Raw genomic sequence first — 27,080 nt, 5'->3', positions numbered from 1 at the left:
TCTGCTTTACCTGGTCTATGCAATTCCTAAGAATATGTTCACACATATTCACACTGTTAATGTTAAATTTCTTAGTTATTCAGGAATTTATCATTTGTTTATTTACCTGGCAAACGATAGGCCAAAGGGGAGGAGGAAGTTTGGAGCATTGTGGCAACTGTCACTTTATTATATATCTGCATGTATAAAATACAAAACATAGCATCTTATTTTTAAACACATTTAAAAGCATATCAAGTATCTGGCAAGTCACTCCAGGATCCTCACTCACTATTGAAAGGCTCTAATGAAATCTCATCTTTCATCTAGAAAGAAGCCTCAGAAGGTTCTTAGTAGCCTCTATTACTAGCGGCTACTAAATAAATAATAATGATAATAATGATTATTATTATTTGCCAATTCTTCGGTGAGCACCAAGGATTTAAAGGACAAAATCTGGAGCCTTGTTCATGCGCTTTAACTGATACCTTTGGTGCCATACAATACAAAGGCGCACAGCTTTCTGGAAACAACGCTCACCTGGCAGCGAGGAATCATCAGTGATTAATTTAGGAAGCCCATCCCAAGCAAGTGGAATGAGCTTCAGGATAATGGCAGTAAGTGGTGTGCATCCAGGTGACGGGGTGGCTGTGCACTCCTCAGGTTCAGAAGATGGTGAAGGAAGCTGAGGAAGGAGGGCTTGCATGTTTTCAGCAGGGCCTGGCATCTACATACTTTGAGGAGTCAAATGGAGGAAGGGGTAGTTTTGATTTAAAGTGTATATTCAGGGTAAGTAAGATATTGCCATTTCCCCGCTTTCCTTCACAACCCTCTAATTCTTCTTTCCAGGTGCCCAAAGGATCACATTCCCATTCCCAGGGGTAAAATACCTGCGGAACTAGAAGAGGGATGGTGTGCTGAGTGGAGCACACAGCCCTGGAGGCTGACCGCGAGGAGAATGGGGCGTCCTCCGCGGTAGGAGGCCTTGAAGGGCGGCTCAAGTTCTGCGGGGAGGTGTCCTAGGGCGAGCCCCCCGGCCTCTCCCCGCATCCTCGCTGTCGGGCATCCCTCCGCCTCGCTACGCTCACCTGGTTTCTGGATCGTGATTTGAGAAGCCTGGCTCTGGAGACCCCTCACCGCGCTCCCCTAAGGTCGCAGCCCCTTAGCTGCCGATTCAGGGGTTTAAGCTGATTTGAGAGAACGGAACTGCGTGTGTTTCAAACACCTTTACGGAAGCTCCGCTGGATGCGGGGCGATGCGCGTTTTAGCGGAAAACCGACGGACAGCGACCTTGCTCCCCGCGAGCTGACGCGCGGATGGAAGTAAAAGTTGTCCCCGGACCTCCGCGCCGCGCCCGTCATCAGCTCTGCCTTGACGACGGGGCCATTGTCAGCAGGTCTCAGCTCCTCGAGGACAAAATTGGAAAGAATATAAATTGCAGAGCCGCAAAAGAGGCGGAGGCGGTGCGTGCGCGCGCGCGCGTGTCCCGGGAGGTGGCGTCTATTAGCATCAATACGGCGGAGCCAGGGGACCCAGCCGGAGCCTGCAAACTTCCAGCCAAACTCCAGGATCGCGCCCCCCCCCCCTTCCTCCTCCTCCTCCCCTCCGTGCCTGACCCCTGCCGCGGGAAAGGCGTCCCCGGGGAAGCCCGGGGGAGCCTGGGGGCTCCGAGAGAGTGGCCTCGGATTCGCTGCTCCGCCTCCCCCTCCCGACGATGGGCTTTGCCCTGGAGCGCTTCGCCGAAGCGGCGGACCCGGACTGCAAGTGCAAACTGTGCGGCCAGGTGCCGGAGGAGCCGCTGTGCACGCCGTGCGGGCACGTCTTCTGCGCCGGCTGCCTGCTGCCCTGGGTGGCGCGGCGGCGCCGGGGCCCGCTGCAGCGCCAGCCCCCCGCGCCGGGCGAGCTGCACCGGGCGCCGCCTGCGCGCAGCCTCCTGCAGCAGCCGCGCGTCCAGGGCGGCGGCCGCTCGGCCCGGCTGCACGAGCTGGCGGCGCACGTCGAGCGCGGGGCCCGGCGCCGCCCGCGGGGCTGCGTCTCGGGGCCCGGCGGCCGCGGCGGCGGGGACCTGCCCGCGCGGGGGGGCTGCGGCGCGGCGCCGGGGCCGGGGCCGGGGCCCGGCCGGGGCGGGGGCGCGCGCGGGGGGCCGCCGGGCGGGAGCGGGAGCGGCAGCGGCAGCGGGCGGGGGCCCGGGGCGCGAGTCCTGGCCTGGAGGCGGCGCGAGAGGGCTCTGCGGGCGCAGCTCCGGGCGCTGCAGGGCGAGGTGCAGCTCGCGGCCCGCGGGTACCGGGAGAAGTTCGCGCAGTACATGGCTCACGTCCGCAACTTCGCCGGGGAGCTGGGCGGCGGCCGCGGCCCGGTAAGCGCAGAGGGATCCGGCTCCTGGAGGGCGGGGGCGGGGGGCGTGTGGGGTGGAAGAGGGAACCCCCCCCCCCCCGCGCCCGGGGAGCTCCCGAGCTGCCCTCCTGGCCCGCCGCGCCGGGGGAGGCGCGCACCCGCCCCACCGGTACCTGCCGGTACCTTAGCACCGCACTTGCCCAGGATTGCGCTCTTTCCACCTGAATTGGGGTTGGATCCAATTAAGGAGAATCGGTCCCAACTTTTCGGTGGAGAAGGAAGGATTAGGAAAACTCACTTTTCCACCCCGACCCTTGCTCCCCATCTCCTGTCCTACCCTCTCTCTGCGATTTTTTTTTTCTTTTCTTTTCTTTCTTTTTTTTTTTTTTTTTTTTTTGGTGCCCTTGCCCTGTGCCTGAAGCCAATCAGAAACCAAAGCCGGGAGGTGAGGACTTCTCCGACCCTGTCTCCCCACTGCTGATGCCCCAGCATCATCCCTGAGGCCTTGTCATACACCTTTAGCTCCCAATGACTTAGTTTCCCTGCCAGGCTACCCATATGGGCCCCTTTCGACTCAGTGCAGGAACTGTCCGGGATGTGGAAACCAGGAAAACCTTGTGTTGAGAGATTAACAGATGGGATTTCTTGGACCTGCAGAGTTTTCATTAGCCTGACCTTCCCTGAAGAATCCTTTACTGCCTTGGGATTTCGTCACTGGTGGTGGTGGTGGTGGTGCTGCTGCTGGTGGTGTGTGTGTGTGTGTGTGTGTGTGTGTGTGTGTGTTGTGGGGGTGCTTGGGGAACCAGATCTGGGAGCAGCCACATCCATCTGCGGTCAGACTCGCCCTGTGAGCCCCTGGGCAGCGGCTGTTTCCCTTCTTTGTCGAAGCTTCTGGCCCCGAACTGTGCTGGGGGACTGCCCGCTTTCAGACTGAATAAACAAGCCTCTTTGCAGCACCCCGTGTGAAGAGGCTTGTTTATAAAGCTGTTCCTTCTCTTCTGGAGGACCTCTGCGCACTGTTTGACATTGTTGGTCGCTGCCATGGTGAGCAGGGATTTAGCAGAACTTGCGCTCCATTCAAGGAGCTGTTTTCATTCTTCAGCCTCCTGGGGAGGAGCAACACGGGATGATTCCCATTTGGGACTGCTTTGCACTGCCTCCAGCCCAGGCATGGAGTTTAGAAGCTTCTGTCCTTGAACCTTCCAAACCAAACCAACCAACCAACCAACCAACCAAACAAACAAAAAACCCCAAAAACTGAAGTGTGAGTAGCTAAAACGTTTCCACTTAAAGGGAGGCACACTGCTTGTTAAAAAACTGGATGCTACCCCTCATCCTTTCTGTATCCTGTTCATAGCCAGGTAAATTTGCAAAATGGGAAGACCCAGAGAGGAGCACAGAAATGTGCTCTGTGTTATCAGGTCATGTTACAAGGTCGTAGGGAAGCAATGGTTGATGGAAAGGAGCAGCAGCTAGAATTCTATGACCGGGAAGTCCATGCAACAAGTCAAGCTATGATTTGAGAAGTGAGGGAAAGCTGCTCATGATTTGCAGACTGTCAGGCTTCTCTGCTCCTCAGAAATGTGTTCCCATTACCAGTAGGGGCTGCTGTGTGCACTGCCTGGGAGAAACTCCTAGGAAGAGGGGGTGATGGTGATACTGGTGCTGATGGTGCTCATGGAATTTTACCATTAACTGCCAAATGTAATTTCCTAGGACAGTTAATAATAGCCACAGCCATGAATAAACCTTACCCAGTCTGACATGATTTCATCTTGTATTTAAACTGGTCTTTGTTAATAAACAGGTTGTAGATATAATTACTATTTATTTTACTATTATCTGGTTGCCAGCAGAAGAAGTACAGTTTTATTTAACACAAATTCTTTCCTTTGAAAATTCTGGAAGAATTATGCAAAACCAAATAAGAATACTATTCAAAATTAGGATTACTGTCACTCAGATCCTGCTTTACAATAACAATCCAGGTATTACTGCCGAAAGAATTTTATCAATAACTCACTATTACTTCAATCTCTCAAGATTTTCCAAAGTGAAATTTTTATATAAAATAATTATGAGATTCTTCGTTTTACTCAACTGTAAAAAAAAAGAAAAATAAGGATACCTTTAGGGTTACCAGAAATCTGTTTTAAATTACAATGAAGCCAGAATTAGATGATGTATTAGGATAAGAAACTGATGTGTGAAAATACGAAGCCCTTTAGACATTTTTGAAAAAAATGTTTCTCAAAAGCACTATTTAAAAAATACATATTTTCTTTCTTTTTTTAAAATTTTGTTTATTTACTCATGAGAGACACAGAAAGAGAGGCAGAGACAGAGGCAAAGGGAGAAGCAGGTTCCATGCAGGGAGCCTGATGTGGGACTTGATCCCAGGTCTCCAGGATCACACCCTGGGTCAAAGGTAGGCCCTAAACTGCTGAGCCACCCAGGTGTCCCAAAAATACATATTTTCATGGTGAATTTAGGAAGAAATTAATCTCCCAGATTCAGCCATCTTTAATGTTAAAATTTTTTTCTTTTCAGATGTTAATTTATGGACGGTTTTTTTTTTTTAAGGTATGTGGCAGCATTTATTTTTTCTTTACTTTTTTTTTTTTTTAAACTATTTTATCTCTTTTTGTCTAGGATGGAGAACATAAGCCATTCACCATTGTGTTAGAAAGAGAAAATGACACATTGGGATTCAATATTATAGGAGGTCGACCAAATCAGGTAACCTACTTTGTTCATGCATAACTCACTCTTTGCTTGTAAAATAATAGAAGACAGCTTTCATTTGTAGATTTTAATAAGGAAAACAAGTGATTTAATCTTTAATAGCATGCTTATGATCAAATATCAGATTCCTTAATGCAGATTCTCAGTACATAATTACATTTTTTTGAAAAAAAAAAAAAAACCAACAAAAAAACCCAACAGCTAACAAATTCGTCCCTCTTTCCTACTTTAGAAAAAAAGGAGAGTTTGTTTCACATTTTATTTACATTGTATAGCCCCATTGGTAAACTTCTTAAACCTATTTCACAATAATATGAATAGGCAATTTCTACTTGATAATATTAGATAACTATATTGCCTGATTATACCCTCTAATTATTAAAATCAGTTTGTTAGTGTTTAGGTGCTAACACAGACCAGGCAGTTTATAATGCACGTTGATGGAATGAACAGTTAAAATAAATTGAAATAAGGAATAATTGTTTTCACAATTATATAAGAAATACCATGTTAAAGATAATTGATTTGCAATATTGTTGGCTCCCCAAATCAAATCCTTAATTTAATTGAATGAATAATATTTTGTTAATTGATGCCAATTGTTTTCAAAATACATGAGTTGTAAACTTAAGCCAGTTACTGTAGTTGCAGAGTTCTTTTATATCCTTCAAATACTACATCAATTTAATTTTCAACATAACTAGAACAAAGTGGTAAAGTTAAAATAAAAAAGAAGCATGTTCTTTAATTTTCTTAATAAACTGCCGTGAAATTCTTGCATCTTGCATTGCAGATGTTGTCCAAGGAAACTGTCTTAGAGTTGTTGGCCATATGCTGTGTTTAGGTCAGGATGGCAATGACATATTTCCCCCTTACTGTTTAGTATTTTGAAAACCTAGCAACTAATGACTGCTGTGCTTCTGTTTCTAGAACAGTCTCTATTTATTATGAAAAGATAGAAGTCTTCTCATCGTATCTTTTTTGTTTTCTTTTCCCCTAAGGAATATTTTTATAAAATGCTACTCAGGTGTTTGACATTTAGAGCACACTGGACATTTTTAAGAGGCTCTTCAGATTCATGTTAACGAAGGTTAATTAAGGAGAAATAATTGTATTTAAACTACCATGAAGTAAAATGACATTTGAAATTATTATTATAGTATGTTGGGCATTTTACCTAGATAAGTTTTGCAATATTATTGTTTTCCCATGACTGGCTAAAAGGTCCTATTTGTATTATATCAGTTATATGGTTGAGGTTTAATCATTAGGCTCATTGCACCTGGAAATGTGTACCGATTAGCCTTGAATGGGTTCTCTTGCAGTTACAGTTGATCTTTGGGGATTTTACACTTGAGCAAGCTCCTAGTCTCCCCTGTGAATACAGTCAGAACTATATTTCCAAATCTGTCATATCATGAGGCCAAATTGTATTTTCAAAACTATGACCATATCTCAGACCAAATATATTGTGAGGCTGGATATACTTTTTTGTTTTCTTGTAACCCTTTTTAATTACTCCATCTCTTTAGAAGTAAGATATTTCATAAATAATACTTCAGAGCCAGTCAATATCACCTTGTACATACCCTTTCCTCATAGCTTTTTATGTATATTCAAAAACATGAAGTAAATGGATAATCTTGTCAGAGATGCTGGACTCATTCATTAAAGCTGCCATCTTGATTAATGACTATTTGGTATTAAGGAAGTTAAAATTCAGTGCCAAATCCCCAGCTACTAGAGAGAGATGCATGTTTAGGGAGGATTGGCAATATTACATTTACTAAATTGTCCTTTATCCAACTAAAATTTTGCTTACATCTTTCTTACTGCTAATGGTTATACTTTTTATAGAATAATAAGGAAGAAACATCAGCGGAAGGAATTTATGTTTCAAAAATTTTGGAAAATGGACCTGCTGACAGAGCAGATGGCCTGGAGATTCATGACAAAATCATTGAGGTAAGACAATAATAAAACACCAATATGAGCTGTGAAAGAAATATTTGGACATTTTAAATTTCCAGACTTACTGTTTTACCTTGGTGTGGTATTTGCCAGAGTATATAACTAGAGTACATATCTATCTAGAATATTTATCTAATTTATATCAAGATTAGATCTTTAGATAAAAGAAAAAAAATCATCTGAAGTTTCCAAGTATGTTAATGAATATCTCTTTTTTAATAAATTGCTCTCCCCATGAACTATGAAGTTAGTTGTGTGATTATTAAGGGATAAATTTTGTATGACATTTCAAAAGATGATAAATCTCTGCTAGAAACATTTTTGATGAGGAAATATTACTGTCTTTGAAATGTGATTAGTATGTTACATGGGGAGTTTGGAATTACTTATGCAGAACTTTTTACCATTCCTTAGTTTAATATGGTTATCTTGTTCGTGTATTTTTCCATGGGGGGAAAAAGCAGATTTGTTTTTTCCTGTTGGAAACACCTGGTGAGAACTCTTCATTTTCTCTATTGTGCATCGTAGCTATATTTTTATATTGGGGGTTGACAAAGTAAATATATATGAGTTAGTGAAATTTGGGCTGTGATAATGGAGTTTTTGAAATTTTAACTGGTATTACAAAAATGATTAGATTACTTTTATCAGTGAAATTATTTCCAATGCATTTGTAAAGGCATAAGTAGGAATTTGGAAAGTTTATTTGACCTCACTATTTTGGAAATATTCTGTTTATTCTAGGTTATGTAATAATTAGTGCTGTCTTTCTGAATATCTGTATAAAATCTCTGGATGGCGATTTTTTAAAAGTAAATTTTGAATAAAATTTTAGATATTCATACCTCTTTTTTGCATTAAAAAGTTGAATTTTGAATAATTTGACCTTAGACAAGAGTGAAGAACGTAGAAGAGCCAATAGTGGTTTTGTTTCAGAAAAAAACTCATAATATCTAGATATAGGCTGACTAAGTGCTTTGGGGAAGGGAGAGGAGATGGCCTTTGGCTGAAAAAGTGGGTTTTATGTGAAGAGGTCTTTTGTATTAATATTTTCTCCTTCCAGTTGTGTAGCCAAGAAAAAAAAGTATAGACTTACTTTCATTGATGCTATCCAGTTTGTCTTGGCAGTTTGCCCAGTGGAAATATTTACATGCTGCAGTTTGTATAGTTAGAAATTTTCTATTTCTACTCGTGTTTGTGCAATATGATTTAAAGGGTAAATAACCTAAATGACAATAAATTATCCTGGTTACTTTCTGCCTTATCTCTAAAGCATTTTGATTTTTATTGTTAAATGGAAAATGAATGCCTACATTTGATAGTCTTAGAACGCTAATGGAACTGAATACATATATCTAATTAGCACACACTCACATATATGCACACAGAAACATGTAATGAGGATTTAAAAAACAATTTAGCTAGGTAACAGTGTTATATATGGTCCATTAATGTTGCATTAAAAAGGAGGAAGAATAATTTATTTTTTATATTGTAATATAGCACTTTTGTTAAAAATTCATTTTTTTAATGTGAAAAGATAATTTGATAAAAATGGTGGTGGTAAGTCAAGGTCATCTAGACATCTAGCTAATATTCTTACTAGTATATGTCAGAATCACCTTATTTAAATCATATAGAGAGCAAGGATCAACCATGTAAATCTAAATTGCAATTTATAAGTAGCTGCAGTATTGTTATTATTTCACCTTGACGTGCATATATTATCAGTTGATGATGAGCTTGAAATTTGCTTCAATTATAGAAATATATTGGTGCATCTTTTATGCCAGGGTACATTGTAATAGGCATATTTTTGTTATCCTCGAATGGATTCATGTGAACACATTTGCAGTTGAAGATGAGTTAGATGATATTCATATTTTTGGAATATTGTCTGTTAAATAGCATAAATATTTTAAAAGGAATATTATTAGAAATCTCTCATATTCAGTTGTTCAGTGATGCCATCAGCTTTTAAAATGGATAGTTGTGTATACACACACACAAGTAGCATGCTAGTTTCGTGTGTATATATGTGCAAAATATCCTATGTAACAATTAATTTAGAAATATTTGATTCCTGTCAATTATTTTAGTTAATCTGCCATTGTATCAGTCAACTTTACACACTTTTTTTTAAAGATTTATTTATTTATTCATGAAAGATACATAGAGAGAGGCAGAGACATAGGCAGAGGGAGAAGCAGGCTCCCCTCAGGGAGCCATATGTGGGACTTGATCCCAGATCCCATGATCACACCCTGAGCCAAAGGCAGACGCTCAACTGCTGAACCACTCAGGTGTCCCAACTTTACACATTTTATAGTAACAGGAAACCAATATGAAATATATATGATTAATTTAAAATGTGCAAAGACAAAATAGATTTTAAAATAGAGTAATTCATTTTCCATTTTTTGTGCTCAGTGATTTGTTTATTGAACTAATTTAATGCAACGTTTTTTTCTACTTTTGAATTTGAAATGGCTATGCTGATTTATATGTGGTACCACAAATTTCTTAGCAGTATAAAGTACACAGTAGTTCATATATTATGAAACTCTCCATATGGGATAAGAGAAACTGTTAAGCAATCCTTTTTTTTTTCTTATAGTCCAGACATACTGAAAATATTTTATCTAGTTAATTGCTTAAAGCACATATAATAGATTTATGAATTGTTCTTATAAAATAACAAAATTTTCTTAAATCATTCATTTGGAGGAGAAAGAACATATGTTAAAGGTCTAGTTCTATAGGTAATTAAAGATTTTACTAATTTGCCAAAGTTTAGCAAAAGCCAACAACTCTAACAGTATTATTTTTTAAATAGTTTGCATTCCACTGAAGCAGATCAAAATCCAGAATCACAAAAGAAAAAAAATCATAGTATTAATGTAAATCTGTATCATAGTTTTCACATAATACAAAGAAAATTCATTTTTGGAGTCAGTCTGCTTGAGCAAGATTACATTTAGTAGTTTCTAGGTATTTACACATCCATATTTGCTAAAACATTTTTTGGTGTACATTCAGAAGAGAAATCCATTGTGTTAGTTACAGTATTAGGTGTCAGAGATCACTAGAGACCAAAAAGGCAAAAGACATTACTAAAGGCATTGAGACATGGCAAAAGTTCACATCGACCAGGAATTCACCAGAGCATACATCCAAATAAAAGCCTCTTTTGCATGCTGTTTTACACCCTTTCAAGACTCAAAGGCACCACAGAAGAGTCTTGATACCATCAGAGGCTTGGGCACAATTCTTTAAGAGGGCAGCAGTGCCATTGCTGTGACGATCATCATGTTGGGATGCCTGTGGGTTGCGTGGGAGTTAAGAATCAAAGTTCACTGCTGCTGTCAGCAGTTATTCCTCTGTTATTATTCCTGTGATGCTGTTAGCAGGCATACAACCTTAACCCCAGAGTGGGAAAGTGAATAGAAGGGTGCAGAGTCATTTATGGCTCTTTGTTCCCACTTTCTACCTCCCCTTCTAGCTCCCGCCAGCTCCTAGCCAGTGCTGGGTAACTGCAAAGTCCTCCTTTCTAGCTTCTGGAGACCAGGGAGTAGGGGTGGAGGTCTGTGAAGTCTATGCGAAGAACAGTTTGGAGCAGAAAGCAGAATTTTCTCTAGTGTATGCATTAAAGTCTCTTCTATTTACCTAGCTTGAAATTCATAATGAAATGCAGCACACAAGGCTTTTTTTTTTTTTTTTTTTTTTTTGTACTGTAGAAACAGTTCCCACATTGAGCAATGTCAACGTAGCACTTTCTGCAGGGGGCTGAGTGTAGTACTAGCAGAAGGAACTTTACCAATGCAATGTCTCAAGGAGAACTTAACTAGTCGGGACGCCAGCCACACCATCTTTTAGTTCTGTAATGGTGTTTTGCATTCTCTAGAACTGTGCTGCTAAATTAAAAATCTTTGGGGGTTATCATGTTTATTTGCTTAAGTTTCTGCACAGTTCGTTTACAGGTGTTAACACAGGAACTGTAAATGCAGATCAGAGCTAAACATTTAGGAATCCCGTTGAATTGGATCTACACCGTGCTACCTCTGTGTGTGCTTGATGGCACAGTGCACCTTACTACCTCATAAAGCAGCCGTGCTAATTTGTGTATGCTTACGAAGCATTTATGAGTTTTAGAAGGGCACTTGTAAATCTGGTGGACAGTTAGTTTTTTGAGAAATTGCTGTTTAATTTGAAGACATCACTGAACTCTTCAATAACATATTATTATCATCCCACATTTTAAAAGTGTTTTTTAACTGTCCAAGTAACATTGACTGATCATCTGAAAGAATTAGGGAAGAACTGAAAGTAATCATGTCAGTGCAAGTAAAGAATTACATTATATGAGATTTGTAATCATGATTAAATGCTACTTAAATTGACTGCGGTTTTAACAGGATATAGTTATCTTGAAAAGTGTTGTGCTGCAGTGGGAAAAGCATGAATCCTGGAATCAAGGAAATCTGGTTGGAATTCCTGTCCTGCCTCTGTAAGCGCGTGTGACCTTGAGCAAGCCAGTGGTTGTACCCCAGTTTCTATGCCATTCATGTTTATTGTATATGCAAATTGCCTGACACAAGGTAGGTTCTTAGAACCCAGTATCACGAGCCTGATGGGTCTCTCAGCTTACGCAAGTAGTTCATTCTCCAGAACACAGAGAAATGGGGGCACGGATGTTTTCCTTTCTTGGAGAATCTAGATCACTCTCCTCAACTTTTAGTCATTCTCATTTCTATAGACCTCACCATCTGGATGAGTAAATGTAGGAAGTTTGAACTCATATATTTTCATATATTCATATGGACACTTAGATGCAAGAAGGACTGTGGTGGAAACTTTGTGCACTTATGACTTAATCATTCAATAAATATTTATTAATTGCGTATATGTGCCAGGCAACATCTCTGTATTATGGAAATAAAGAGCAATAAGAACTATTGTCCATATGAATATATGAAAATGTGTGAGTTCAAACTTCCTACATTTACTCATCCAAATGGTGAGGTCTCTGCCCTCTAGTAGCTTGTGGTGTACAGATTCCATTTTCTGCCTATACAAGGCAAAGTGGGCCCTAGGGGGAAGCTGTTCCTTCAGTTGTTATGAACTTAAACGGACCTTACCAGCATATCTTAGTGGAATGACACTGAGGGTTTATCCTAGTTTTCCCCTTCTCCCGGAGTAGTTCAACTCGTTTTAAGAAATTATGATGTAGGGATAGTAAAGTAGTAATGTGAATGTAAGACAACATTGTATATTCAGGAAGGGGCATGGGCTTTGAACTGGGTTCTTTGCTTTAAGTTTATACTGGGTTATCTCACAAAGATTTTTCAAACTTTCTTATTCTAAATTTCTTTCCTGTGACTATGAGGGTAGAAATAGCTAGCCCCTCAGAACTTCTATCTAGATGATCATACTGATTTGCCATTCTACTGAATTTCCATTATGAATAAGTACAGTTTTATTTTAACCTACAAGGAAAAGACTGGAAAGGTCTTTATATTCAGGCTTTAATGTATTAAGCACTATTTTATCTGTTTTAAATTTATAAGATATGAACTTGAGTTTGATTTTTTTTTTTTTTTTTTTGAGTGCTAAGCTTCTGAGCAAGGAAACAGGACCACCACACATGACTGCAGTTTTCACACTTCACATGGTGTCCCTATCAGAAGGTCTGGCGGTGGTTCCCATTCTCCTCATCATTTTGTACCACAAAAAACCTCATCAGAGCACTGATAACATTATTTTTTATTAAGGTAAATTGCATACATACAATGTTATGTTAGTTTCAGGTGTACAACATAGTGATGCAATATTTGTGTCTATTGCAAAATGAACACCACAATAAATCTAGTTAACATAATCAAGATACATTTCTATAGATTTCTTTTTTCTCTTATGATGAGAACTTTTGAGATCCGGTCTCTTAGCAGCTTTCAAATATGCAATACAGTACTATTAACTATAGTTACCATGTAGTTCATTACAAACCTATGACTTATTTATTTTTTAAAGTAGAATTTTGTACCTTTTGACTCCCTTCAACCATTTTGCCCAACTTCTAGTCACCACCCATCTGTTCTCTGTATCTATGTTTTGTTTGTTTTTGAGAACTCTACAGTATCTGTCTAGCTCTGTCTCATTCATTTCAGTTAGCACAATGCCCTCAGGATCCATCCGTGTTGTTGCAAGTAGCAGGATTTCATTTTTTCATGGCTGAATAATATTCTGCTGTGTGTGTGCATGCATTATATATATGAATATCGTGATTTCTTTATCCATTATATATATGAATATCATAATTTCTTTATCCATTCATCCATTGATGGAGACTTAGGTTGTTTTAATATCTTGGCTATTATAAATAATCCTGCAGTGAAGATGAGGGTGCGTATAGGTTTGGAGTCAGTATTTTCATTTTCTTCAGATAAATACCCAGAAATGGAATTGATGGATAGATTTTGAGGAACCTCCATATGGTTTTCCATAGTAGCTGCAGCACCAATTTACATTCCCACCAGCAGTGCACAAGTGTTCCCCTTTCTCTACAATCTCACCCGCTTGTGTTATATCTCTTGTCATTTTGATAACAGCAATTCTAACAGGTGTGAGATGAGATCTCATTATAGTTTGGATTTGCATTTCCCTGGTGGTTAGTGATTTTGAGCATCTTTTCATGTACCTGTTGGCCATTTGTATATCTTCTTTGGAAAATCCAAAAGGTCTATTCAGATCTCCTGCCCATTTTTTTTTTATTTATTTTTTTATTTATTTATGATAGTCACAGAGAGAGAAAGAGAGAGAGACAGAGACATAGGCAGAGGGAGAAGCAGGCTCCATGCACCGGAAGCCCGATGTGGGATTCGATCCTGGGTCTCCAGGATCGCGCCCTGGGCCAAAGGCAGGCGCCAAACCACTGCGCCACCCAGGGATCCCTCCTGCCCATTTTTAATCCAACTGTTTGTCTGTTGTTATTGAATTGTATGAGTTCTTTATATATTTTGGATATTAACCCCTTAAAGATATATGATTTGCAAATATTTTCTCCCATTCCATAGATTGCCTTACAATTCTGTTGATGGTTTCCTCTGCTGTGCAGAAGTTTGTTGGTTTGCTGTAGTTCTGCCTGTTTGTTTTTGCTTTTGTGGTCATTGCTTTTGCTATCAAATCCAAAAAATTATTGTCAAGACCAAAGTCATGGAAATTACCACCTATGTTTTCTTCCAAGAGTATTATGGTTTCATAATGGATCATATGGTTTCATATGGATCTTATGCTCACGCTTTTAATCCCCTCTCAAGTAATTTTTGTGTATGGTATGAAAAAGTGGTCCAGTTTCATTCTTTTGCATGTGGCTGTCCAGTTTTCCCAACACCACTTACTGAAGAGCTTTTTTAACCTCATTGAGTATTCTTGGATCTTTTTTCTTAAATTAATTGACCATATATTCATGGGTTTATTTCTGGGCTCTCTGTTCCATCCCATTGATCTATTTGTTTTTATGTCAGTACTATACTGTTTTGATTAGTATAGTTTTATAATATAGTTTGAAATCAGGGAGTGTGATGCCTCCTGTTTTGTTCCTCTTCTCAACATTGCTTTGGCTATTCAGGGTCTTTTGTAGTTCCATACAAATTTTAGGAGTGATTTTTGTGTTGTGTTGAAAATGCCATTGGAATTTTGATTAAGATTGCATTGAATCTACAGATTGCTTTGTGTAGTGTGGACACTTGTGTAGTATTGGAAATGCAACAGATTTCTCTGTATTGATTTAGTATCCTGCAACTTTATTGAATTCATTCATTCATTCTCACAGTTTTTTTGGTAGAGTCTTTTTTTTTAAATTTTTATTTATTTATGATAGTCAGAGAGAGAGAGAGAGAGAGAGAGAGAGGGGCAGAGACACAGGCAGAGGGAGAAGCAGGCTCCAGGCACTGGGAGCCTGACGTGGGATTCGATCCCGGGTCTCCAGGATCGCGCCCTGGGCTAAAGGCAGGCGCTAAACCGCTGCGCCACCCAGGGATCCCTTTGGTAGAGTCTTAAGGGTTTTCTGTGTGTAATATGCCATCTGCAAATAGTGACAGTTGTATTTCTTTTTAATTTGGATGCCTTTAATTCTTTTTCTTGCACAATTACTCTGGCTAGGACTTCCAATGCTAAAATGAAAGTTGAATAAAAGTGGTGAAAATGTTCCTGAGCTTACAAGAAAAGCTTTCAGCTTTCACATTGGGTGTGATACAAGCTGTAGGTTGTCATATATGACCTTTATTTGTTGAGGTATGTTTTCTCTGTATCCATTTAGCTGAGTTTTTATCATAAATAGATGTTGAATTTTCTCAAATGCTTTTTCTGCATCTATTGAGATGATCATATTTAAGCTTTATTTTATTAATGTGGCATATCACATTGGTCAATTTGTGGATATTGAACTATCTTTGCATTCCTAGAACAAATCCCATTTTATCATGGTATGTGATTCTTTTAATGTGTTGTTGTATGCAGTTTGCTAATATTTTGTTGGAGATTTTTTGTGTCTATTTTCATCAGAAGCATTGGTCTATAATTTTTGTGTGTGATGCCCTTGTTTGGTTTGCTATCAAGGTAATGCTAGCTATGTAAAATGAATTTGAAAGTAGTCCCTGTATTTTATTTTTTGGAAGATTATGAGAAGAATTGGTATTAATTCTTATCTGAATGTTTGGTAGAATTCACCAGAGAAACTGTATGGTCGCGGGCTCTTGTTTATTGGCAAGCTTTTGATTACAGATTCAATTTCCTTACTAGTAATTGGTTTGTTCAGTTTTTCTGTTTCTTCATGATTCAGTCTTGGGAGCTTGTATGCTTTGAGGAATTTATCCATTCCTTTTAGGTTATCCAATTTGTTGCCATATAATTGTTCATAATAATCTCTTACTCTTTTGTATTTTTTGTGTGTCTTTTGTAATGTCACCTCTTTCATTTCTGACTTTATTTATTTGAGTCCTCCCTCTTTTAAGCCTACTAAGCTATTTTCACTTTGTTTCTGTTTTTGTTTTGTTGCTCTGATTGGGTGAGTTCCACTGCCTCTTCACTGATCTTTTCTTCTCCTTCATCTAGTCTACTGTTGAACTCTTCTGATGATTTTTCAGTTCAGTTAATGTATTCTTCTACTCTCTGATTTCTGTTTGATAATTTTTTTTTTTTTTTTACAGCTTCTGTCTCTTTGTTGACATTTTTCCTGTGTTCATCAATTCTTCTCCCAAGTTTGGGACCATCTTTATGGCTGTTACTTTGAACTCTTTATTAGGTAAATTACTTATGTCTGTCTCATTAAGTTCCCTCCCCCTTGGGGTTTTATCTTATCCCTTATTTGGAACATATTTCTCTGTTTCATTTTTCCCTGATTCCAAATGTTCATTTATATGTGTTAGTTGAAACAACCACCACTCCCTGTCTTGAAGAAGTTGTCTTTGTGTTGGAGATGAAAGTTACTGTTCAACCTTGCCCTAGCTCTTGGTTGTCTCTTGAACCTTTGTGATTGTTCAAGTAGCCTGCTTTATTTTTAATAGCTTTCAGTAGTTGAGTGTGTGCCAGAACTGATCAGTGTCCCAAAGGGAAGGATCTCAACAACTAGATTTAAGCTGATTGGAGCCAGTCCATAGGCAGCAGCTTTTTAAGTATGCAAATATATCCAGTTGTGTAGGACCACAAGTGTCAGTCTTGCCACTGGAACAGGCCATCTAGATGTGTGCTCTGGTGGCAGTTGAAAAAAATCAGGGGTCCAGGTGGGGGATACTGGTCATTGTAGTGAGGCAGATGGAGAGTGCAAGTATGGCATCCCCTGGCCTATATTCCCTGAGAGCACCTCCATAACCTCTAGAGAGTGCCAAATCTCAACTTGCTCCTAAGGCCAAAGCTCTAGGACAAGAAAGCCTTTCTCAGAAAGACTGTGGGTGTGTTTCAGCAGCTATTTGCGCAGTTCCCTGGGAGTAAGAGTGGTAATCTGCCAAGAACTGCCTCTCCAATTGTTGGAGTCCCAAGGGACCTATGAGTGTCAGCAGCTCTGGCCTCCAGAGCCAGGCACTCAAAGGGTGGCAGCCACAAAAACGGAGCCACAAGACCTAAAAACCAGGGCACCAGGTGTATATGGAAGCTTCCCTTCAGGAATGTGCCAGTGGGAGAGTGCAAAACTGCCATCCTCTGGGAAAAAGGAAAAAGAAAAAAAGAAAAAGATAAAATGTAAAAAGAGAAAGAGAGAGAAGACATAAGAAAGAAAGAGAAATATGGTGCCTGCCAGCATCAGCAAGGCGGAGGGCCAGGGTGGAAGATGACACCTGCCTGTTAGAGCATAAAAATGGCACACACACCCCTCCGAGGGAAAAATGTAGCTGGCTTTAGCAAGGCAGAGGAAGAGCAGAAAGATGGGACCCATCAGCCTCTATCCCAGGGAGTATCCTAGTATGCCCCCGCCCCTCAGACCAAAATTAGCAAAGAAATTTCTTCAACGTAATGCCATACAAAAGGCTGCCTTTTTTTTTTTTTTTTTTTTTTTTTTTATTTATGATAGTCACACAGAGAGAGAGAGAGAGGCAGAGACACAGGCAGAGAGAGAAGCAGGCTCCATGCACCGGGAGCCCGATGTGGGATTCGATCCCGGGTCTCCAGGATCGCGCCCTGGGCCAAAGGCAGGCGCTAACCCGCTGCGCCACCCAGGGATCCCAAAAGGCTGCTTCTTTGAGGGGTCCTGGGGTGTGAGAATCTCCCTGTGACCCCTTTAAAATTTGTTTCTTGGTTTGCCATAGCTTTGTGGGTCTTATGGATGCAAATCCCATTGGTTTTCATGGGAGGAGGTGAGTTTAGGATCTTATTACGTTGCCATCCTGAGCCAGAACTTCCCTATAACATTATTGAGATTTATTGTAAATTGAGATCCAGACTTGATTTTAAGTAAAATTTTGAAGTGAGCCATACGTCACGACCTTTTTGCTCTTCTTTTCCCTCCATCATCCTGGTCATCTGGCACCTTCTTGCTCATGGTCTGATTTCTTAGCAGCTTTTGTCTTTTGGGAAGAACGTCTTTAAATTCACTTATACCAAAAAATAAAAAAAATAAAAAAAAATAAAAATAAATTCACTTATACCAATAGATATTTGAATGACAAAAGTGTGTCCCATTGATGATATCTGAACTTTACATGGAAGTAATAACTCAATGATTCTCGAGCTTTTGCCATTTTCATCTTGAACACAATTGCTTCTTCGGTCGACTTTCCCTTCACCCAGTCTCTACCATTTGCAGCTCAGCTGGCCTGCTACTGTCAGGATTGTCACTATTTTACTTCTTTGTTTAAAGCCCTTCATTAGCATTTTATTAGCAATAGGATAAAATCCAAATTTGTTAGGCAAAAATGGACCTTCAAACCTTTTATTTTATTTTTTTTAAGTTTTTGCTTTTAGACCTTCTGTAGTCAACATGAAACTCCTCCCCTTTCTCATTCCTTCTTTTCTTTTGACTTGGTGTTCTCACTCCTCCCCTACATCTCTTCTATAGCTGGCAAGTTTCTGATATTCTCAAGAATCCTCCACACTCCACTCTATCCATCTGTGGATTTATTTCTGTGGCCAGTGCATTTCTATACCTCTCATTTCCATAACATTTTTCCTGTGCTCTGCTATGTGTTTATTCTCTGATGGTGTTCCCCTCGCAAAAATGTATGGATTTCTTAAAAAAGTGGTTTAGGATTTTCTTGAACTTAATACCTCCAGCACCCTTCCTGCTCCTAGCGTTGTGCCTGGCAAACTACAGGCATTCTGTTAATTTTCTTTGAATAATGGAATAAATGAATGGATAGACCTTGAGCTCAGAATTTCAGGCATTATAGTCTAGATGTAAGAGTTTTTCAGATGTCTAGTGGGCTGTCCCTGGAGGCTCTCTCTGTTGCCTTCTGTTCCCTTTCTTTGCATCTTTATCACAAAGTCAATCAGAAGTTAGAAGACTTACTGCTTCTTAAGTTTCAAAATCTCTAAGAACTCGTAATAATGGACTGAAACAATTGTATTTCTATAGACTCTCCCTTCTATCCTGTAAATAAGAAAGAACCCAAGTCTGCAACATGGTGTTTCAAATTCAGTTTATATAACTGCATGAATTGGATTGGAAGATATGTGTTTGCCTTCACCCTAACACAGGTTTTTCATTACTGAACTACACACGGTAAAGCTGACTGTATTCACATGCCTGCCTGCAAAGCAGATTTGCAGAAAATGGCACTGGATTGAACATGGAATTGAACACAAACATGATTAACCACAGAGGAACTGAAAGATGAAAGATGTTTCCAATGTTTCCAAGCCTTGTGAATGGTTTGGTGAAAAAGATAGAAGCTTCCTAGAGCTGGAAAGTGGCTGGGAGACTCTTTGAAGTGCCCATGATGAGAGCTGCTTGGAATAATTAACAGTAGCCCCAGCTGTGGGGCATTCTGTAGAAGCTTAAGAGGCAACTCACTCAACTTGTGCTTGGAACTTTGTGAGGCAAGTTTTAAAAGAATGTGTTTTCATAGAATACATGCTGTTGTATTCCTATTAGATTCTGTTTTTTTTTTTTTTTTTTTAACAGACATGAATAGAAATTTCTCCATTCTTGTTTCAAACATTGTTCTTCCCACTGACTTGAAAAAGTGTGTCAAATGAGAAAGGGCAACTGACATGTGTTGGATGGATGTGGTACCTGGTACCCTAACCATATCACAGTCCAAAGGCTTTATGGGCAGTGTCTTTAATCAGCTCCTCTCTTCTTTTTTAAGCAGGTAACAGTTTTCTTAAGAAGAGCTTATTACTCTTTTTATAATCAGCATCTCAGGGGTGATTCATTATTATTTTCAAATAAAAAATGCCCCAAGAATAGACAGTCATTATGTGGCTAAAAACATTTTAATGAACTCTATGTTGCAGTAAAAGGTACAGTAATAAATCTTCAACTCATAAAATTAGATGAGCAGTTGACTCTGCTGCTCACTCTTTAGGGAAATTTTTCTTTCATAAAATAGACTAGGATAAAATTTAGAACTGAATGGCTGTAAAAATATGTAAAGTTAAACTAAATTTTACAGGTGTTTTATGTAAAATTAAGTAATTTGATATTTTCACATAACCTATCAATGAAGTAAAAGGAAACAATAAATTTACCGTATGAAATAATATGTGGAAAAGAAATTATGAATTAATAAAAATGTGCTAGCATATAAAAGATATGTAGCTTTCTACTCCATTTCTTTTTTTTTTTTTTTTAAGATTTTATTTATTTATTCATGAGAGACAGAGAGAGGGAGAGACATAGGTAGAGGAAGAATCAGGCTCCCTGCAGGGAGCCTGGTGTGAGACTTGATCCCAGGACCCAGGATCACGACCTGAGCCAAAGGCAGATGCTCAGCCACCCAGGAGTCCCTCTACTCTGTTTCTATGTGCTGGACTTCTTTTTAATTTTCCGTATATAAGTGATACCAGGCAGTATTTTTCTTAATCTGACTTGTTTCACTTAGTGTAATGTTCTTTAGGTTCATCCATATTATTGCAAATGGCAGGATATCCTTCTCTCTCATGGCTGAATAATATTCTATTGTATTATATACCACTTCTTTATCCAGTCATCTGTTGGTGGACACTTAGATTTTACCTGTATATTGGCTATTATGGGTAATGCTGCACTGAACATGGGAGAGCAGGTATTTCAATATCCTGCTTTCTTTCTTTCTTTCTTTTTTTTTTTTTGGTTAAGGTGGGTTGGATATATGCCCAGAAGTGACATTGTTGGATCATATGTTTGTGTGTGTGTGTGTGTGTTTAAAGAACATTCTTTTTTTTTTTTTTTTAGGATTTTATTTATTTATTATTCATGAGAGACAGAGAGAGAGAGAGAGAGAGGCAGAGACACAGGTAGAGGGAGAAGCAGGCTCCATGCAGGGAGCCTGATGTAGGACTCAATCCCAGGTCTCCAGGATCACGCCCTGGGCTGAAGGTGGAGCTGAGCCACCCGGGCTGCCCTGTGGTTTGTTTTTGTTTTTGTTTTTGTTTTTTTTTGAGGAACTTCCATGTTGTTTTCCATAGTGTCTACACCAACTAACATTCCCACCAGCAGTACGTAGGAGCTCCCTTTTCTCTACATCCTCAACAGCCCTTGCTATCTTTATCTTATTGGTGATAGCTATTCTAACAGGTATGAGATGATATTCATTGTAGTTTTGATTTCCATTTTCTTGATGATTAGTGAGGAGTACCTTTTTATCTATCTGTTGGCGATTTGAATATTTTCTTTGGAATAAGTGTCTATTTAGTTCTTCTGTCCATTTTTAACTTAGATTGTTTATTTTGGGGGATCCATGGGTGGCTCAGTGGTTTAGCGCCTGCCTTCGGCCCAGGGCTTGATCCTAGAGTCCCGGGATCGAGTCCCACGTCAGGCTCCCTGCATGGAGCCTGCTTCTCCCTCTGTCTGTGTTTCTGCCTCTCTCTGTGTGTGTCTCTCATGAATAAATGAATAAAATCTTAAAAAAAAAGATTATTTTTTGCTATTGAGTTGTAAAAGTTCTTTATATATTTTGGATGTTAATCTCTTTTCATATATATGATTTGGAAATGTTTTCTTCCATGTCATAGATTCTAATTATAGCCTTATAATTTTGTCGATGATTTTCTTTGCTGTGCAGAAGTTTTAGTTCAATGTAGTCCTACCCCTTTACTTTTGCTTTTGTTTTCTTTACTTTTGGTGTCAAATCCAAAAAATCATTGTCAAAACTGATGTCAAGGATCTTATCTCCTAGGTTTTTTTTCTAGGAATTTTAGGATTTCAGGTATTATGTTCAGGTCTTTCAGGTCTTTGATCCATTTTAAGTTGATTTTTGTGAGTGTTTAAGGTAGAGGTCCAGTTTCATTCTCTTGCACATGGCTGTCCAGTTTTCCCAACACGATTTGTTAAAGAGACTGTCCTTTCATCATTTCACCTTTTACCACTCTTGTCTCCTTGGTCATACATACAATTGATCACATATGTACATGAGTTTATCTCTGGGATCTTGTTTTGTTTTGTAAACGAATGTATCTTTTTTTTATGCAATACTCTTTTGATTACTATAGCTTGGTAATATAGTTTGAAATCAGGAAATGTGATGCCTCTACCTTGGTTCTTCTTTCTCAAGATTGTTTTGGCTATTCAGATATCTTATATCATTCCATACAAATTTTAGAATTGCCTTATAATTTCTTTTAAATTTCTTTTATCAATGCCTTATAATTTTCAGCATACCTATCTTTACTTCTTTTAAATTTATTCCTAAGGATTTTATAATTTATTTTTAGTATTTAATTATTTTTATGAAATTATAAATAGGATTATTTTCTTAATTTATTTTTCTGATAGTTTACTGTGTATAGAAATGCAACTGGTGTTTGTTTATTGCTTTGTCTTGGTAGAAATTGGGAGAGGTTCATGAAAGGATACAAGATACTTTTATCTATAAAATGATTAAGGTATGAAGATACAATGTAAAACCTGATAATTATGGTTGATAACATTGTGTTTAGTAATTGAAATTTGTTTCAGAGTAGAACTTAAGTGTTCTCAGTAAAATAAATAAATAAGTGAGGTGATGGATCCGTTAATTAAGTAGTTGATAGGACTTCTTTCACAATGTATAAGTGTATCAGGTCACCACAGAGTACACTTGAAGTATCTTACAGTTTTATTTGTCAGTTATACTTCAATAATGCTGAAAAAAAGATAGTTTACTACACACATAATTTACTTAAGTAAATAAACACAATTGAATGATAATAGGCTTTTGTTGCTGGAGTAGAAAGCCCTTTTAGTGATTGCACGTGCCTCAGCTAACTTAAAATTAAGACGGGAGATAGGTGTGCATTAAACAAAGTAAATAAAATCAAACACATGATGCATGACTGGCACAGGGGTGCCACCGAATAGACTTCCCTGTATTATCATGACTTTAATGAAATGGTACTTGAAAAGGCCTTTAAAAGAAAGGATAGGGAGGGATAGATTAAAGATGGAACTTGAAAAGGCCTTTAAAAGAAAGGATAGGGAGGGATAGATTAAAGATGGAACAAGAGCCTTCCATATTTAGGAAGAATGCCTTGAACCAAGTGACAAGGCAATACTGGATCTTGCTTTTGCTGATTAACATAATGAAAAAAAATAATAGCCAGTTCATATCAGTAAGGTCACACACTCTTATAGGTATTATCTCATCCCCACACAACTCTCTGAGGTTGGTGTTATAACTACTAGTAGTATCCCCATTTTACTGATTAGAAAACTGAGGCACAGGGATATCTAGTAATTTGCCAATGTCACAGAATAAGAGTTCTTGGGTTTGTGCCCTTAACCATCCCTTGATACTACATATTATTGAATTATATGGGTGGTTCAAGACAGATAATGTATGATAAGTCAGTCGAAGTCAGAGTTTGATCATATTAATGGAAAGCATTATATGTTTGGCTAAAGAGTTTGGTTATTATAGTATAGGCAGTGAGGAGTCAGTGATCAGATCTGAGCAAGGGAATGACATGGGTTAAGCAATGATTAAAAATTATAAGAAAAATAGATTTCACTGGAATGTGTAAATAAATCGAAAAGTGAAGGTACGTGAGACAGGGACACTAGTGGGTGATCACCACAGTTGTCCATATATCAGGTAATGAGGAACCATAGCAAATAAAGTAGAAAACTGTCAGTAGGTAGTGACAGCCTAGTTACTTTATTCATCACACTTCTGCTGTTTCCCCTTGTCTTCGCTTTCCTACAGTATGTTTGCCTTAGCTCAAGAATGGTACTCAGTGCTTATTTTTAAGTAAATTTTTACAGGAGAGTTACAAATCACTAGTGTCTGTGTAAGGAATGATCGGAGTGAAGCCATCCATGTAGCCAGCATCCAGATCCAGAAACAAATCATTATGAGCACTCTAGGAGTCTCCAGTATTCCCTGTTCCATATTACTTTTCTCCAAGTTTTGCCTATTTTTGAATTTTTTTTGTATATATATATATATTTATATATATGATATATATGATCTATCTATGATGTATGTGATATATATGATGATATATATATGATATATATATATATATCATCATGCAGTAGGTATTCTTTAGAGTATGGCTTCTTTTATTTGACATAATATTGGTATCATTCACTGAAATTGTTGCATCTAACTGTAGTTTGTTCTCTTTCTCATAGCTGTGTAACATTTCACTATATGATTATACCACAATTTAGTTGTTACTTTTACAATCAGCAGGATTGCTAATTCTGGGTTATCACAATAACAGTAATCTGCAAATTTTTGCATGCATCTTTTGGTGAATATGTGCATGCATTTCTGATACACTCTAGGAGTACATTTTGTACATTGCAGAATCGTAGGATATATACATGTTCACCTTTAGTAATGACTGCCAAACAAATTTGTTAAAATGGATGTAGCAATTTACATGCTTACCAGCAGTGTCATCGTTCCAATTGCTCCACATTCTTGCAAAGACTTGCTATTGTGTTGTCTTTACAAATTTAAGCCATCTAGAAAAGTGGTATATGCATAATTCCTTGATGTCTAATGAAGTTACACAAGTTTATATGTTTATTGTCCATTTCAGTCTCCTTTTCTGTGCACTCCATGGCGAACATGCAAAAATCTTACCTTTCTCTGTACCAACACCTAGCACACTGCCTGACGCAGAGTGGGTACTCAGCTGTTTGATGAATGAATTAGTACATACAAGACTAGAATGATAAAACAAATCTAGCATCATGTTAAAACCCTCTGCTTGACATAGATGAAGTGTGCAATAAATATGTACTAAATGGATGGAAATAGCTTTCCTAAGTTTCCTTTAAACATATATCTATCACAACACAATTATAGTCTTCCATTCGTACCCAGTTTTCCCTCAAGGAAAAAGTGATTTTGTGTTTCTTTTGACATTATCACACTTGATCATATTGGCATGCTCAATTTTTAATATTCCGGTCTTTGTAAGGCCAGTCTGATCTGTATATATCCTTTTACAATTCTTTGTTATAATGTCACAGAGATTAATGTGATCCCTAAACAAATATTCCTGGCCTAGATACACCGTGTTACAATGATCTTCAGCTTACTGAATGTGTGAGTGTTTTTTTCAGAGGCTAATTCTTTCCAAGAGATAAGAATGATCAAAGAAAAAGTCTGCTTTTCTATTACCTAAACTTTCACTTAGAAATTTCTTTTTATAACCCAGAATTTTATAATGCATTATCTCCTCTTAGATATAATTTTTCTTTGGATTCAAATTAGAACTCTAGTAATGTCAGATCCTGCTGATTCAGAATTAGGTCATTGAGGTATACTAAGGCAGCCCGAAGATAAAAGTAGATTCCCAGGCATACACATGGTAAGATAGAATCTTAGAGCTCAAAGAATTGGTCGACTAAAAGTTGTTATCCAAGGAAACAATTGAAAAATGATTTTCATATAAAAGTGAAAAGGAACACTGAATATTCTAGCAATATTTCATATAACTGAATATTTTGTAATGTAGAATCATGAGCTACCAAATAAATTCTCTGACTGTAACTAATACATATATGTCCAATAGAGAGAATTCATAAAATATATTTTAATACATGTATAAATCATGTACAAAATGGCTATTTATATTCATCATAATAATGAAGACAACAATGATTATAAAGGCTAACAATAGCTAATATTTATGGATCTTTACTGTGTGCCAAACATTCTACTGAGAGTTATATATAATAAATATATTGCCACTAAAGGATGTCAGTGAATAACAACATCTTAAACTTGATAAGGTTCAATTTCATCATTATCAACTTTATTATGTCCAGTGAGAAAATATGGGTCAGTTTATTTGGAGGAATAGTAACCATGAACTAACACATAATGGAGACCTGTGTTCTAACAGCTCTTTAAATGAGGAAGTAAAGATCAAATTAATCATAGTATTAATCAAGGTTACTGCTTAATAAAAAAAATCAAGGAAATACAGTGGTCATTATGTCTTTTCTTGTAGCATTTAGAGTTTATAATAGCTTTCACTGTTCAAAGATCCCAAAATGTGAAGGGGCACCTGCACCCCAATGTTTATGGCAGCAATGTCCATAATAGCCAAAATATGGAAAGAGATCAGATATCCATCCACAGAGAAATGGATAAAGATATGGGGTGTGTTTGTGTATGTGTGTATAATGGAATATTACTCGGCCATAAAAAAGAATGAAATCTTGCCATTTGCAAAAACATGGATGGATATTATGCTAAAAGAAATAAGTCAGAAAAAGACAAATACCATATGATTTCACTCATGTGGAATTCAAGAAGCAAAACAGATGAATATAGGGGAAGGGAAGGAAAAATAAAATATAATGAAAACAAAGAGGGAGACAAACCATGAGACTTAGTGATAGGAAACAAACTGAGGGTTGCTGGAAGTGGGGTGGGTGGGGGGACGGGGTAACTGGGTGAGGCGGATTAAGGAGGGCACATGATGTAATGAGCACTGGGTGTTATATGCAACTGATGAATCGTTGAACTCTGCCTCTGAAACTAATAATACACTCTGTTAATTAAACTGAATTTAAGTTAAAAAAAAAAACTTTTAAAAAGATCCTGAAATGCTTAATGGAGCAGGTTACAGATAGTTGGGTCCTTAGCTCTGAATTTCCTGTTCTTTGTCAGTTTTAAGCTTGATACACATTAACCTGGTGTCTACTTCCTCCTTTTTTCTCAGAGTGTAACTGATAAATCCTGATTCCTAATGTCCTGGAAATGTCTAGCGTGCTGAAATAGATGTCTTTAAGTGTAAGCTTTATGATAGAGATTTAACTATTGGTTTGGGAAATTTTTAAATTCCATTCTAGGAATAACTTGAAGAAGAGAGTTTTCTGCTTTGAGAGTATGATTACCAAAATTTTAATATTCCTGATATCTTTCCATATCCAACTTTTTCACTAAAGAAATCTCCATCCCAATTTATATAGTCAC

At 38.4% G+C, this 27,080-nt stretch overlaps 1 protein-coding gene across 1 annotated transcript in view; it reads left to right on the top strand.

Moving 5' to 3' along the window:
• Window positions 1–1,574: 1,574 nt before the first annotated feature.
• The window catches only part of PDZRN4 (PDZ domain containing ring finger 4), a 354,562-nt gene continuing 329,056 nt past the window's right edge, over window positions 1,575–27,080 (top strand). Inside the window, exons 1-3 of the mRNA XM_072798334.1 lie at window positions 1,575–2,335; window positions 4,966–5,052; window positions 6,916–7,023. Of these exons, the coding sequence (XP_072654435.1) occupies window positions 1,694–2,335; window positions 4,966–5,052; window positions 6,916–7,023 (837 nt within the window). The 5' untranslated portion in view covers window positions 1,575–1,693. The remainder of the gene's footprint in view (window positions 2,336–4,965; window positions 5,053–6,915; window positions 7,024–27,080) is intronic.

The sequence above is a fragment of the Canis lupus genome, chromosome 25 (assembly GCF_048164855.1).
Source record: "Canis lupus baileyi chromosome 25, mCanLup2.hap1, whole genome shotgun sequence".
NCBI lineage: Eukaryota > Metazoa > Chordata > Mammalia > Carnivora > Canidae > Canis > Canis lupus.
The sequence above is the reverse complement of the archived record's forward strand: the minus strand, read 5'-3'. Positions and strand labels throughout refer to the sequence as shown.